Here is a 16,124-nt window from a genome sequence, read left to right as displayed (position 1 = left end):
CGAAATAAGATCTGAAGAGTGAAGCTTTGAATATGTCAAAGTGAAGAAGGCGCAGGCCCAGCTATGTTAGCTTTAAGCAGCTTTTTGATGTAATGAGTTGTTAGTAGTAGCTACTTCTTTTATGTGTAGTTAAGAGTTTATGTCATTTTTACATCCACACTTAGAAGCTTTTATTCGAGCAAAGCTAGTCGAAAGTACATTTTAAGAAGTCATTTTCAAATTCACGCACGACATGCTATAATGAGTGCTAGACAACAAGGGGAACTGATAAGAATACTGTGGCAGTTTTATGACGTAACTAGTAGATATAACCTTGTTTAGTTTTTTTATCAAGGTTCTCTTAAGCATTTCTGCTAGCATTTTAAAGTTGATCAAGACATATCTATTTGTGGCTTCCCAAATCTACCTTCAAGAAAAATATCGCTGGCCCTTTTTTGGGCCATATAAACACCTTTCACAGGAATTATAACAAGACAATTGATATTCAGTGGGATTACGAATGAAGGAATAAGAATTTTTTTTCTTATCAGAATCTCTGAGACAGTGAATACACTGTCATAATCTTGCAAGAAGATGCAATCTTGCAAGGGGTGCTTCTTCGGAGCACTCCCCCTCCATTATTTTTAAATAAAGGATTTTTAAACGCAACTTGCTTTTTGGTAAACTCAAATTTTGACACAAAATGGATGTTTAGAACCTATGTAAAAGTTGGTAGTAGGTCGAAGTTATGAGTTGAAGCTGGTAGGTCAAGTAGGGAAAGAGTTACATTCTTCTGTATGCAGCAGTTTTCAGTAAGAAATAAGGGCAAAAACGCCAGATGGCATTGCTGATTGTTCTTTTCTACATTAAATACATTCTAAGAACGCACTGTTATACATGATCAGCTTTCAACATTCGGATTTCTGTGAAGTTCATTTTAACCGCGTTGATATCGACATTAAAATTATCACTAGTCTCTCTAATAGCTTATCAAGGTTATAGAAATCAGACATTCCCAATTCCTTTACTTTGTAAGGAGTCTTCAAATATACACTTTTTGAAATTTGAAACCACTCAGAAGGCACATACACTGTTTGGTTCTTAGCAAATATCTCGATGAAAGCATGGACCGAATCGTTTTGATTTTGCGTGTGGCCGGTTTCAAGATATATGTGAGTAATTACTATCTTAAATTTACTGGCACAGTATAAATAAATGAAAACAAGGTTCTTGTTTTGTCCTCCGCAACCATCACTTATGAAAACGAATTCTTTTGCTCCTTTCTCTACCATGCTCACAATAAAGCTGTAAACACAACTCCCGATTTCTGACGAGCCTCTTTCAGCAGTGCCTACATGCCACATGTAGCTGGTTCCTTCGCGAGTATTGCAGTTATAGATACTGATATTTTAACAGTCAAGTTTGGACTTATAGTAATAAGAAGAAACCTCTCCACACGGAGACTGTAGGACCTTTTGTAAGTCAAAGCACGCTACGATAATGCTTTCAGGGTTCATCTTTCCTCTCTCTTGTTACTCTGCCATAAACTTTCTACTTCCTTCCTTATTTCTAATGTGCTCACTGGGTTTTATAGTCAACTGTTCTTTCATCTGAAGGCTACCATTTTCCATCGCAACACACTTGTCACATAGGTCTTTTTTTGGAGCGGAAAAAGCTGAAATTGAACTCATACTGAAAAATTTCTCTGTATTTGTCGGATTTTGCAGCCCGTCTATTGTTTTTCCAGGCACCACTCTCGATGGAGTCTATAAAGTTGAGCATGACTCTTGATCCCATCTTCCAAATACTGAGATTTAGATCTAGCTCTGCAGTAATGGCTTCGGGCTTTTTTTCAAAAGTTTTGTATGCTCCCTGCATGATCTAAGTTCTCTCATATCGGTGAATCAGCGGAATTCATCTTTTCGATCTCTTTAATCCATTTTCGCAGCTCCCGTACCAGACAATTTTTTCTTCAACGCAGCTTTCACCATCTGTTCAGAAATTCCTAGCGTATAAACAGTCGACAGACATTATCAGGTACCTCATTAATGCACAAGGAATACGCTACTGAAACGACCCTCCTCTCTGCCTTCTCAGTGTCACTGTTCTGTCCCTCTGTTCCTTCTTCATGATTATCAATATTGCTCTCACGTATTCTAGAACGTTTTTTTTTTGGCTTGACTAACTTGCTGAAGTATGTAGTCTCTTTCTCTATTAATATCACCCAATTCCCAGTAAGACCTGAAAATGGTTATTCAAGTCTCTTCCGGAATTCTTTCATAACACTTCATCTTGCACTTACAAGGCCATTTCTTAGTCCTTTCTGGCACAGTCTTTTCTTTGCTACTAATGTGTTTCATGTCAGCATTCAACACTTTCTTTGCTATGTATCTTTTCCACCTGGAAGGTCTTCTCTTCCTTTTCTTTCCCTGGGCAGTAGGACTTTCTTCTGTTACACTAAGTTCACCAGGAGACACACTGTCATTTTCCTCTATTCCACTAAGTTCATTAGCAGAGGTATTCCCATTCTCTTCTATTCCACTAAGTTCATTAGCAGAGGTATTCCCATTCTCTTCTATTCCACTAAGTTCTTTAGCAGAGGTATTTTCATTCTCTTCTTTTCACTAATTTCATTAGCAGAGGTATTCCCATTCTCTTCTATTCCACTACGTTCATTAGCAGAGGCCAAGCCCTTACCTTTCCTGGCTTTCTCTCTAGCTAGTTCCATTAGTATTCTTCCTCTATTCATTTTGCAACTTGGCCCTTCCTCCATAATTGCAAATTTTTACTATAAATAAAATGATGGTGAAGGCAAACGTTGCCGTCAAATTATAGCCGTCCAAGAAAAAGTATCGATACTTTAGAATGGCAATATCCTATGTCCAAACAAGCTATCCTATGTCCAGCCACTCATCAAAATTTATTACTTGAAACTAGCTCAAGTCCAAATAAGGACATAGAATAGTTTCACAGTGTGAGAAAAGCAAATTTGCAGCATTAAATTAGGAAGGAAAAGGTGATCTAGCAGTGCAGGGCCAATTCTGACTGCAAATTTAGATTCAGCACACAATTTAGCACAAGATAGACTATTAATCCGTTTTTTCCATTTTTGGACATAGGACAGTTTGATTCGTAGCACATTTGGAGGTAGGATAGTTTCATCCCAGTGTAGTGATTTGATACGTTGAAATTCTACGAGATTCTTTTTTTGGTTGTCTCTGGGTCACTTTGTATTGCATTTATATAGGGGTTTTTAGCAGAGCGCACGTTACACTTTTAACAGAGAGTCAACAGAAACTAAAAACTAATTATGCCCCTGGCTGTGTAGTGTTGCCCAAAAAGGTTGGAAAAATAGAAAATAAAAGAAAACGTAGTTCCGTTTTATTTTCTAAGATTTAAGTTTTAAATTTAAGGTCAAAGTATGTTTGGTCCAATATAAAATTTTCTGAAATAGGACGTATTTATTTTTTTCTAGTATAAACTTTCATGTTTTGGAAATTGCTTTCAAATTAATACTCAAAAATAATTTCTAGTTTTGAATCTTCACTGCCCTAAATTTTTGATAATGCTATAGTAGGTTAAGTTATCAAGTAAAACAAAAACTTTTTAATCATTCAGAGGTAACTTAAATATTGGAATTCAAAAACGAAGTGGAGCATAGGAGGGAGTAATTTTCAAGAATAAAAAAAACTTTTAAAACACAAACCTCGTTTACAGTAACAGAATTAAATTTTTTTTCACTTTTCGAAGCATTTATATAAAAACAAGTATTCACATCGTACACAAATTCCTAAGGAAATGTACGTAAGCCCCCTTCTCTCCCTTTCCTAAACAAATAACTATGTGAGGTCCTTGAACTAAGTACTAAAAATCAACGCCTAGAGGGTAATAATTATCAACTAGAAAGTTTAGGTTTGATATATATTGTCTCCTCTTGATTGTCAAGCTTTGCAGCATATCTAGCAGCAGTAAATAAGAAGTCAGAGAGCCTGAAAAGAATAAATATTTAGAATATTTTCAAATAAATCATTTTAATATTGTTATTAGTAAACTGTTACTGTGACCCAATTTCCCTTAGATACTCCTGTTATTTGTATTGCATTTACAAGGAAGTGTAGCATTAGCTATTAACGGAAAGATACTAAACAGTTTCAATGATAATGGTGTCAACTGAGAAGGAGAGGCATTTGCCCCATGCCCAAAATATTTCCGCCCCCCCCCTGGATTTTGAAAAATATTTTTTTGACCTTACCCTCCCCTAGATTTCTGTAAATAGACACTACTGATCAATGAAACTAAAATTAAGGAGAATCCTGTGAATAATTGTTCCTGGAAATTTTGAACACCAAACTAATTTGAACCTAAACCGACACTTAATCAAACTCCAACTAGCAGGATATTATGGTTAATGATTTGCTGATGGTTATGGTTAATGATGGCTGATGGTTACGGTTAATGATGGCTGATGGTTATGGTTAATGGTGGCTGATGGTATGGTTAATGAATGATGTTTTTCTAACTTTTGCCTTGCTGTTTCTTCGTTTTGCTGTCTCTTACTGGACCTATAAAGCAAATTCAGCTCTAATAGATCTTGTGATAGCCTTTTTAAAATAAATATTATCTTATCTAAAAACAAGAGCTAAAAGCTCATATGGCACTTGTGACGAGGCAATAAAAGCCAAGAGCTCATATGGTATGAGCTCTAACAAAATTCTATGAATCAATAGATTGATTTAAAGGGAAAATCAGAGGCTTAGTGCCGGTCAGGATTTAAAATAAGAGCTGTGAGTCACGATGTCCTTCTAAATATCAAAATTCATTAAGATCCGATCACCCACTTTTAAGTTATAAATACCTCATTTTTTCTAATTTGTCCTCTCCCTTTAGCCCCCCAGATGGTCGAATATGGGTAAAGACTTTATCAAGTCAATTTGTGCAGCTCCCTGACACGCCTACCAATTTTCATCGTCCTAGCACGTCCGGAAGCACCAAGCTCGCCAAATCACTGAGCTCCTCCCCCCAACTCCCCCAAAGAGAGCGAATCCAGTACGATTACGTCAATCACGTATCAAGGACATTTGCTTATTCTATCCGCCAAGCTTCATCCCGATTCCTCCACTCCAAGCGTTTTCCAAGATTTCCTCCTCCAACTCCCCCCAATGTCAACAGATCTGGTCGGGATTTGAAACAAGAGCTCTGAGACATGAATTCCTTCTAAATAAAAAATTTCATTAAGATCCGGTCGCCCGTTCTTAAGTTAAAAATACCTCATTTTTTCTAATTTTTCCAAATTAACACCTCCCAGCTCCTCCAAAGAGAACGGATCCGTTCCAATTAGATCAATCATGTATCTAGAACTTGTGCTTATTTTTCCCACCAAGTTTCACCCCTATCCCTCAACTCTAAGTGTTTTCCAAGATATTAGGTTCCCCCCTCCCAACTCCCCCCCCCCCCCCAATGTCACCAGATCCGGTCGAGATTTAAAATAACAGCTCTGAGACACGATATCCTTCCAAACATCAAATTTACAAAGACCTGTGTTACAAAGACACAGGCAATTTGCCTTGTAAGATAAAAATACCCCAATTTTCACTCCCCGATAAATTCACCACATGATATAGACTCCTTGGCAGAGGGTATTTTAGGGGAAGGAAATAAGGGGCACTTGCCCTGGGTATAGAAATTTTAGTGGTGCAAAATTTCGGAAACATATCGTAACGTTTATAATTATTTCGTAATTTTTAAAATTTCATTAATAACGTAAAAGTGCTATTTTCTTTAAATTTGGCCTGAAAGATTTTTGGAAGACAGGGACGGGGGGGAGGGGCTAATCAATATCTTTCCCCGGGCACAAAAAAGGCTAGAACCACCACTGCTGCTTCGTATTGTTTTATCGTCATGTAGACCTGAGATTTGAGATATGAAAGGAATTTGCAAACTTGTCTTTTACCCCTTGCTGGAAATTAAAATACTCATTATTTCGAGTTAAGGTTCTTTATGTCTCTATCACCGTGTAACGACCTTCATTGTCGTTATACTGCTTACAACAGAGCAAAATAGCTTTTTTTCTCTTCATTCAGCACAGTCATGCAACTTAAAGAACAAACATTTCAATTCATAAAGACTCTGATTACATTCAATTTTCCCTGTTCTTCAATCATAACCTTAGCAAAAATAAATAGATAGCTTCCCCTTGAAAGGGGGAGGGGAATAAAGGAACAATACTAGAAGTAGATTCATTCATCCGTTTTGTGTAAATTGGTCAAATAAAATTTCCTAAAAAGAATTTTTTTACTGAAAAGTAAATGCCATATTAAACTTAAGATAAAAAAGAAATAGAAACCTACAATAACTAAAACTCAAAACGAATAAATGAAACCCAAACCGAACAGAAATTAAACAAATAATCATAGCAAAAAATACAACAGGTACTAATATAAATGAATAAATAAATCTTAAAACGAATAAAGCACCGAACCAGCGGTGCTGATCAAACAGTTCGTGGTAACGAACTGTAGTAAGGAGCGACTCAATAGTAACCAAAACTCTAAAAAATGGAATTTTGATACCAATAGCTACATCAAAAGAATCGCATTTTAATGCTGATTTTCAATATATAAGTTCCATCAAGTTTAGTCTTACCCATCAAAAGTTACAAGCCTGAGAAAATTTGCGTTATTTTAGAAAATAGGGAGAAACACCTCCTAAAAGTCATAGAATCTTAACGAAAATCATACCATCAGATTCAGCGTATCAGAAAACCCTACTGTATAAGTTTCTAGCTCCTATCTATAAAAATGTGGAATTTTGTATTTTTTCCCAGAAGGCAGATCACGGATGCGAGTTTATTTGTTTGTTTGTTTTTTTTCCCAGGGTTGATCGTATAGACCCAGTGGCTACAAGTTACAAACTTTGACCAGTGCTTACATATAGTAATGGTTATTGGGAAGTGTACAGGCGTTTTCAGGAGGATTTTTTGGTTGGGGAAGGGGGATAGTCTGGGGGAACTTTCCATCGAGGAATTTGTCATGGTGGAAGAAAATTTCCATGAAGGGAGCGAGGGATTTACTAGCATTATTTAGAAAAGAAAAACAATGAAAAAATAAATATGAAAAATATTTTTTTTCAGCTGGAAGTAAGGAGCAGCATTAAAACTTAAAACGAACAGAAATTATTACCCATATGGGGGGCTCACCTCCTCCTAATACCCCGCTCTTTACGCTAAAGTATTTTTAGTAATTTCAACTATTTATTCTACGGCTTTTGTGATTCAGGGTTCATTCTTAATGAATTGGGACAAAATTTAAGCTTTAGTGTAAGGAGCAAGGTAATGACGAGGCGGCGAACCCCCTCATATATGTAATAAAAACATGAGAATACAAAACTTCTTTACGTAAGCTAATTTATAACTTACGTATATCTTTTACTAATAAAAAGATTCGTAAAAAATTAGAAGTTCTAGTTGCCTTTTCAATTAACCAAAAAAACGGAGGGCAACTTGGCTTCCTCTCCCGCTCTTTTTTCTCAAAATCATTCGATCAAAATTATGAGAAAGCCATTTAGCCAAAAAAAAAAAAAAAATGCAAATTTTGTTTTAATTATTCCTCTCCGGAGAGCCAAAATCAAAACATGCATTGATTCAAAAACGTCCAGAAATTAAATAAAAAAAAAACAAGTTTTTTTAACTGAAAGTAAGGAGCGACATTAAAACTTAAAACGAACAGAAATTACTTCTTATATGAAAGGGGCTGCTTCCTCACCAACGCCCCGCTCTTTACGCTAAAGTTTTTTAATATATTAAAAAGGAGACTTGAGAGAAAGAGTAAAACTTTAGCGTAAAGAGCGGGGCGTTGGTGAGGAAGCAGCCCCTTTCGTATATGAAGTAATTTCTGTTCGTTTTAAGTTTTAATGTCGCTCCTTACTTTCAGTTAAAAAAACTTGTTTTTTTTATTTAATCTACGTCTCAAGGCCCTTCAGCCAGGAAGTGCAATGGGTTGTGCGGGCCAGCCATTCTGTGCTTTCAAACATACAATACGTAGTAATATAAATGAATAATTAAATTTTAAAATCAGTGAAACTTTAATTGAATATGCAAATTAAGCTTGAAACGAGCAAAAATCGCTGGGTCTTGCCTTCTTCTCTCACTGTGAAAGTCTAAAACATACTTTGTCATTGGCGCTTTACCGAAAGCTATATGTGTCTTGAACAGTATTGGAAAGTACAAATAAAATCAAAATAAAAAATTGGTATATAATGATGGTAATTGTTGAAAGATCCACAGGGGAGGGCGGATAAAGGAACAATACTAGAGGTAGATTCATCTATCGCTTTTCTGTACATTTATGATCATAAAAAGGTATACTATTTAGTCAAATGTATGAACTTGACAATAAGGTGAAATCTGCTGTCATCGTATTAGCAAAGACTTCACAAGCAACGATGCATCTCTCATGTTTTATTTTATCTATTCTTTTTCTGGGTCACATCGTTCAGGACAGTTTATCCGAGATAGCCGGCAAAGGGCTCGTTTGATTGCTAGTCCAGGAATCTTATGCCTTTTTTAAACGACAAAACGAATCAACGGGCATTTAACGACATTGTCGGTCAAAATGGTCACAGAGCAAAAAAAAAATTGCGTCCAGGGTGACACGAAGTGAGGACATCAAAGGCTGAGGGCAGCACATTTATCAAATTGACGTATGAAAACAAAGAAACGAAATAATAAATGAAAAGAGAAAAATCAAATAGGTGATTAATCAAATTAAATTATTAGTCTCTAAAATAAGTTGCATCAAGGTAATAAATTATGTTGTCATGGAAAATAGTGATAATGTTTGATATTAAACATTAAAAATCTTTTATAGTAAAAATTAAAAAATTAAACATTTAGTAAATTTTTAATAAATATTAAGCGAATAAACAAATATCAAATATTATATTTGTAATGGTGGACAATTTACAACTTTGTACTGGAGGGGCCAAAAAGTAACCTGGGATATGAATGCTTAGCTTCATGAAGTCCTCAACTTCAAGCACATGTCACTTGAGCCTTCAGAGGAATTTAGAGTGAGAAAGAGAGAGAAAGGAGAGAGGAGGGAGGAAGGGGATAGACAGAGAGAGAGAGAGAGAGAGAGAGAGAGAGAGAGAGAGAGAGAGAGAGAGAGAGAGAGAGAGAGAGAGAGAGAGAGAGAGAGAGAGAGAGAGAGAGAGAGAGAGAGAGAGAGAGAGAGAGAGAGAGAGAGAGAGAGAGAGAGAGAAAATTATTATAAATACGTGCCAATACACTGAACTCGTGAAAAGCCCTCAATAGCAGCAAACAGCAAGATATAGAGAGAAAAAAAAATCAAAGGAACAAAAAGAGATATGAAAAAGAAAGAGGGACAGATGAATAGAGAGAAATAGCTTCAAAATTGTTTACCTATTAAGATACTTCATAGGTTCAGATTCAACTTCTCCGTTTCTAACAAGTGGTACAACGCATCTTTCTGCTCTTCTGCAAACAGTTCGAGCAATATGTAGGGACGCACTTGTTTTCCCACCTCCCTGGATAAAAAGAAATCACAATAGAAATGAGTGTTCAACCACTGGATACTACTACTATTAACAATTCACTGCAACACTGAGCCACCTGGTATCAGCGCAGCTACACAAGCTCCTCCTCAGGCCAAATCTACTCAAAACCCTAACACTTTACACCCTCTCAAGACGTTTCCATTTCAATTAAATCTTTCCTTACGACATCCTCCCACCCGGTTTAAGGACGACCTGCTTTTGTTTGGCCCTAGACGGTATAGATGTGTATATTATTATTATATTCGACGGTTAATTGTTCACCGTTTTGATCGGTGATATACAGTATATCAGAATATATTGAAAAGTGAACGAAGCGTATAATCACTAAAATGTTTGCACTTCAAAAGTTTATACAAGATTTGTAAAATGTTTTTCAAAGCAATAGGCTAATGGTAGTTTTAGGGTACTCGTTGACCATACTTTACGGACATGACATTTATTTTAAAAATCTAATATTACGCATCGAAGGAGACACATCTAAAGCGGGTCTGATAATTACAAGCGAGACATATTCCATTTTGGTCTAAAATCAGTTATGTATTTGTCATGGGTAAACTAAACAGGAGGAATCGAATGGTGCAGTCAGAATTTTTCTATCTTGTACCGTTAGGAAGCTAAAAGAGACATAAGCCTCTAAGTAGCGTATGTCTCTTTTTTGTCAGGTCTTGTTGCAAATCAGAATGATAGAAGAGGATTATTTTATGGACCTATGACGCGGGGACATGATATTTTTCTCCTTTTTTTGTCAAGGAAAATGAAGACACGCCATAAAATAGAAGAATTTTGATACTTGCATACTAAGCCCATTACCGCTTAAGTTGTTCATTCATTGACGCAGTATAGAACCTTTCTTTTTCGTCATTTTCTTTCAGCTTAGCGTGAGACAAGACAAAGAGAAGTGACAGAATAGATGGAAAATAATAATATGGGCAATATATTTGCACACTAGGGGTGGGAGGGGTGTTGATACTGGTAAGTGTTTGGACAGTGTGAAGTTAGAACACAATTCTTGTTACATAATATGCAGACCAGCTATACTTTACCCCCGCCACCTGAAAAAAAACATAAACAAATGACTGTGGATTGTCAGTTTAATTGACACATACTGATATTTGTTCCTTAAAGTTTTTTTTTTATGAAAGTAAGAAAGGTGAAAACATTTCAAACATATTTTTTTCCAGTAAAGCGCAAATTGTGTTCTGGTCTTGAGAAGACATGGGGTTATCAGCCCTACTCATGTTAATTTTTGCTGGTTTGGGTTTGATTCGGCTATTTCTTGTAACTTCTGTTCGTTTTGAGTTTCATTTATTTATTGATAGTGATTTGTGGTAGTTTTACGCTTAGAAGATTATTTGACTTAATTTTTGCTCATTCTTGGCTTAATGAAGCTCTTCACTTTTCTTTGAAAAACGAGTCTTGTGGAAATTTTTTTTAAATTAATTTCCATTCGTTCTTTATTGACATAGTCTTTTTCATGGAAAAAATAATTTTGTATATCTTTTGTCATTTTCTATAAGAATCCATAGTATGGGTTGCTATTTGTATGTTGGAGAAAGTTTTTCAGCAATTTTCAATCCTGACACAAACAATATAATTTTTAATTTAATTTTGTAGCTTCTGAAGTTGACCCGAAAAAAAAATTAATATAATTCCAAAAAGACTCATTTATGCTCTTTGATAACCTGGATAAACTTGCACTATTGTAAAAGAAGAAGTAGTAATAGTAGTATCCTCAAAAGTTTCAACTTAATGCCCCCAGTCGTTCTCGATATATAGTCATTCTCTGAGGTGTATTATTGGCAACCATAAACAAAATACCTTTCGATTTATTTTAAAGCAACATTTAGTTTTAAAGCATAATGATCTAATTGCATAATGGTGGGGGATTGACATACCTAATATCCCTAAAGACATAGTTGATCGACCGTCCTACTATACTGAACAAAATGTCTTTCTTAAAATGTTGATTAGATGTTCTTTTGGAATTGATGAACGTGGGGTGGGGCTTGTTGCCCTCCAATCACTTTTGACTAATGAAAAGGGCACTAGTCCTTTAATTTCCAACAGAATGAGCCTTTTTCGAAGTTTCTACGACAACAAATGGCCTTCGTAAAATTTTTATTAGATACATTTCGAGAAAATATTAGGTATGGGGGGATGGTAGAACTCTCCGGTCACTCTGAATCTTACAAATGGCACTAAAACTTCTGATTACCAGTCCAATGTGTCCCCTCCAAAGATTACACGAATACCATTTCTATAGACTTGCCCAGAGGGCTGTGGAGGGGGGTGATGTCATCCTCAAAGACATAATTTCCCGACCTTTCAATTAAATTGAACAAAATAGCTATTTCAACATTGTGATTGGACGTGCTTGGGGAAATCGTGGGCGTTGGAGGGGGGTTTGTTGCCCTCTAATCACTTTTGACTATTAAAAAATAGTCAAAGGTATGGGGGTTGTCAAAGACATAATTTCCAGACCTTTCAACAGTACTGAGCAAAATGGCTATCTCAAAATTTTGGTTTGATGGGTTTTGGGAATTGATAGCCATAGGAGGGGGGATGTTGCCCTCCAATCACTTTTGACTAATAAAAAGGGCACAGGCCCTTTCGATTTCTAATCAAATGAGCAGTTTTCGAAGTTTCTATGACAACAAATGACCATCTCAAAATTTCAATCAGATGCATTTCAGGAAAACCCGAGGCGTGGGGGAAGGTATCCTCCCTCCAATTACTCTGAATCTTAAAAAGGGCCCTAGAACTTCAGATTACCAATCCAATGAGCCCCCTCCAAAGTTTATACGATCATCCTTTCGAAGTTCATACGATATACACTCAGGGCATAAATTACAACCCTTGCCCTGAGGGCTGTAGGGGGTGGGGTAGTTACCCCACACCCTACAGCCAAGTGATTACCAGTCACTTTCGACTATAATTTCCGGACCTTTCAATTACGTTGAACAAAATGGCTATTGAAAAATTTTGATTAGATATATTTGGGGAAATGGAGGTAAGTTTGTTGCCCTCTAATCACTTTCGACTATTAAAAAGGACACTGACACTTTCAATTTACAATCGAACGAGCTGTTTTCGAAGTTTCTATGAAACAATTGGCCATTTCAAAATTATATCAGATGCATTTCGAAAAAATACAAGGCGTGTGTGTGTGGGGGGGGGGGGTAATCATCCTCCGATCGATCTGAATCTTATAAAGGACACAGTGCTGGTTATCAATCCAATGAACCCTCTTCGAAATTTATGAGATCATCATTTCTATATATACTTTATATGCCCCTAGGGCATAACTTATAACCCTTGCCTTAAGGGCTGTGGGGGGATTATCCTCCTAGAAGATACAATATCCGGACCTTTCAGTTACGTTGAAAAAATCGCTATCTCAAAATTTTGATAGGATGTGTTTAGGGAAATAGTGGACGTGACGGGCGGGTAGTTGCCCTCCAACCACCTTTGACTATTTAAAATGGCACTGACTCTTTCAATTTTCAATCGAATGAGCTGTTTTCAAAGTTTCTACGACAACAAATGGTCACCTCAAAATTTCTATCAGAGGCATTTCGAAAAAATTATGTTGAACAAAATGGCTATATCAAAATTTTGATTAGATGTCTTTGGAGAAATGGTGGGCGTGGGGTTAGTTGCCCTCCGATCACTTTTGACTATTAAAGAGGGCACTAGTTCTTTTAATTTCCAATTGAATGAGCTCTTTTCGAAGTTTCTAAGACAACAAAGGTCCATCTGAAAATTTTTATCACACGCATTTCGAAAAAAACCGAGGTGTGGGGGAGGGTATCCACCCTCGATCTCACTGAGTCTTATAATAGGCACTAGAACTTCTGATTACCAATCCAATAAGCCCACTCCAAAGTTTATACGATCACCCTTTTTATATGTACCTTATATGTATCTTATGCCCCCAGGGCAGAGCTTAAAACACTTGCCCTCAGGGCTATGGGTGGGGGGGGGTCATCCTCAAAGACACAATTTCCAGACCTTTCAATTACGTTCAACAAAATAGCTATTTCAAATTTTAATTAGATGTGTTTGGGGGAATGCTGGACGAGAGAAGGGGATTTGTTGCCCTCCAATCTCTTTCGACTATTAAAGAAGACACTGGCTCTTTCCATTTCCAATCGAATGAGCGTTTTTGCCCTCGGATCACTTTTGACTATTAAAAAAATTACTAGCCCTTTCAATTTCCAACCGAATGAGCTCTTTTCGAAGTCTTTATGATCACCCTTTCTATATATACCTTATATGCCCTAGGGCATAACATACAACCCTTCCTCTCAGGCGTCAATAACGACGAAGACCACACTGCCTTTCCATCACAAACATCAAAAACAAGAAGAACAATAGGGAATTTCTTCGCAAGTCAGTGGAAATCTAAATTAAATGAATATTTCGGCCCTAAGCTGAAAGGTCGTCCTCAGCAAAAATTAATATATAGAAGAAGAAAAACTTACAACAACATACAACCGATAGATCTAAAATCAAACATTTTAAAACAGCCCCAACATCCTTAATTCAGTGAAGTTCAACCAGGACTGATAAACAAAGTGAGATGAAACGAGGCAATTCATTGAAATGAAAGAAGAAGAATTAAAAGCACGTTTTTAGAGCTAATCTTACTTTTTTGGCAGTTGACCTCAAAAGGTCTATTTGTGACTGGTTCTGTGTTTATATCTACTGATTTTTAAAATATCTTGTAAGATCGTTTTTAATTAAATTTGTGTGTAGAGCATTTAGTGAATATTCCCCGAAGTCCCTATTTAAGGAGATATTATTATTAATCTTAAGTCCGATTTCAATTGCTTCTCGAACTACCTGCTTTATGCCTAGGTCATTGCTAATAAGGGCCGATTCTTCAAAAGGTATTTTGAAGCTAGGATTTTAAAATATATGGGTTCTTAAGACAGAATCATAAGAAACAGCCGCAATATTATTGGATTTGTTTGGAGAAATGGTAGGCGTTAGAGGGGGTTAGTTGCCCTCTTTTCACTTTTGACTATTAAAAAGCGCACTAGCCCTTTCAATGTCCAATCGAATGAGCTGTTTTCTAAGTTCCTAAGACAACAAATGGCCATCTCAAAATTTCTATGAGATTTATTTCGAGAAAAGACGAGGTGTGGGGGGGTACCCATCCTCTGATCACTCTGAACCTTAAAAAGAGCACTAGAACTTCTGATTACCATTCCAATGGCCCCCCTCCGAAGTTTATACGAGCACCCTTTCTATATATACCTTATGTCCCCAGGTCATAACTTACAGCCCTTGCCCTGAGGGCTGTAGGAGGAGGGGGGGCGGTCCTCTTCAAATACATGGTTTCCGGGCCCCTTCAATTTCCAATTGAATGATCCCTTTTCTAAGTTTCTACGAAAACTCCTTTGGGAAGAAGTACCCTGGTCTAAACAAATAATACATAGTGCCTATTTCGCTCTTTACTTATATAAATAAAAAAAAACAAGTTTTTTACAGTGAAAGTAAGGAGCGACATTAAAACTTAAAAACGAATAGAAATTATTCCGTACATGAAAGGGGCTGTTCCCTTTTCAACGCCCCGCTCTTTACGCTAAAGCTTGACTTTTTGTCTCATCTCCACTTTTTAAAACAGATAAAAACTTTAGCGTAAAGAGCGGGGCGTTGAGGAGGGAACAGCCCCTTTCATATACGGAGAATTTCTGTTCGTTGTAAGTTTTAATGTTGCTCCTACTTTCAGTTAAAAAAACTTTTTTTAATTTCTAAACGTTTTTTAATTAAAGCAGGTTTTGATCACCGCACATGAATAATTAAAACGAGATTTGCATATAAATTTATTTTTTGGCTAAATGGCTTTACGATTTTGAGAAGAAAAGGAGCGGGGGAGTAGGCCTAGTTACCCTCCAATTTTTTGGTTACTTAAAAAGGCAGCTAGAACTTTTAATTTCTTAAGAACGTTTTTATTAGTAAAAAATATACGTAACTTTCGCAACAAACTTCTATATTCGTATGTTTTTATTACGTATATGAGGGTTGTCCCCTCGTCAATACCTCGCTCTTTACACTAAAGCTTAAATTTTGTCTCAATTCCTTAAGAATGACCGCTGAATCACAATGGCCGTAGGATAAATAGTTGAAATTAATAAAATTACTGTAGCGTAAAGAGCAAGATATTAGGAGGAGGTGAATATGCGTAATAATTTCTGTTCATTTTAAGTTTTAATGCTGCTCCTTACTTTCAATTGAAAAAATTTTCATATTTATTTTTTCATTGTTTTTTTAAAAAATGCTAAAAAATCTTGCACCCCCTTCATGGGAATTATCTCCCCCATGACAAATTCCTTTATAGAAATTTTCCCCCGCACAACCCCCTCACCTCAACCCCTCCCCTAACCAAATACCCCCCTGAAAGCGTCTGTACACTTCCCAATAACTATTACTATATGTAAACACTGGTCAAAGTTTGTAACTTGCAGCCCCTCCCCCTGGGATTGTGGAGGAGTAAGTCGTCCCCAAAGACATAGTTATTAGGTTTTTAGACTATGCTGAATAAAATGGCTATCCCAGAATTTTGA

At 36.5% G+C, this 16,124-nt stretch overlaps 1 protein-coding gene across 2 annotated transcripts in view; it reads right to left on the bottom strand.

Annotated features, from left to right (window-relative positions):
* Positions 1-3,689: 3,689 nt before the first annotated feature.
* Positions 3,690-16,124, bottom strand: part of LOC136028705 (corrinoid adenosyltransferase MMAB-like) — a 42,774-nt gene continuing 30,339 nt past the window's right edge. Inside the window, exons 4-5 of one of the 2 annotated variants that reach the window (XM_065706561.1) lie at positions 9,398-9,522; positions 3,690-3,968 (exon numbers count right to left, since the gene is read on the bottom strand). In XM_065706561.1, coding sequence (XP_065562633.1) covers positions 3,875-3,968; positions 9,398-9,522 — 219 coding nt within the window. In that variant the 3' untranslated portion in view covers positions 3,690-3,874. Of the gene's footprint in view, positions 3,969-3,996; positions 4,542-9,397; positions 9,523-16,124 lie in introns of those variants that run through there. The other variant, XM_065706559.1, reaches the window with a different exon arrangement.

The sequence above is a fragment of the Artemia franciscana genome, chromosome 7, assembly GCF_032884065.1.
Source record: "Artemia franciscana chromosome 7, ASM3288406v1, whole genome shotgun sequence".
Lineage (NCBI taxonomy): Eukaryota > Metazoa > Arthropoda > Branchiopoda > Anostraca > Artemiidae > Artemia > Artemia franciscana.
Note: the sequence above shows the minus strand (reverse complement) of the source record. Positions and strands in the feature narration are given on the sequence as shown.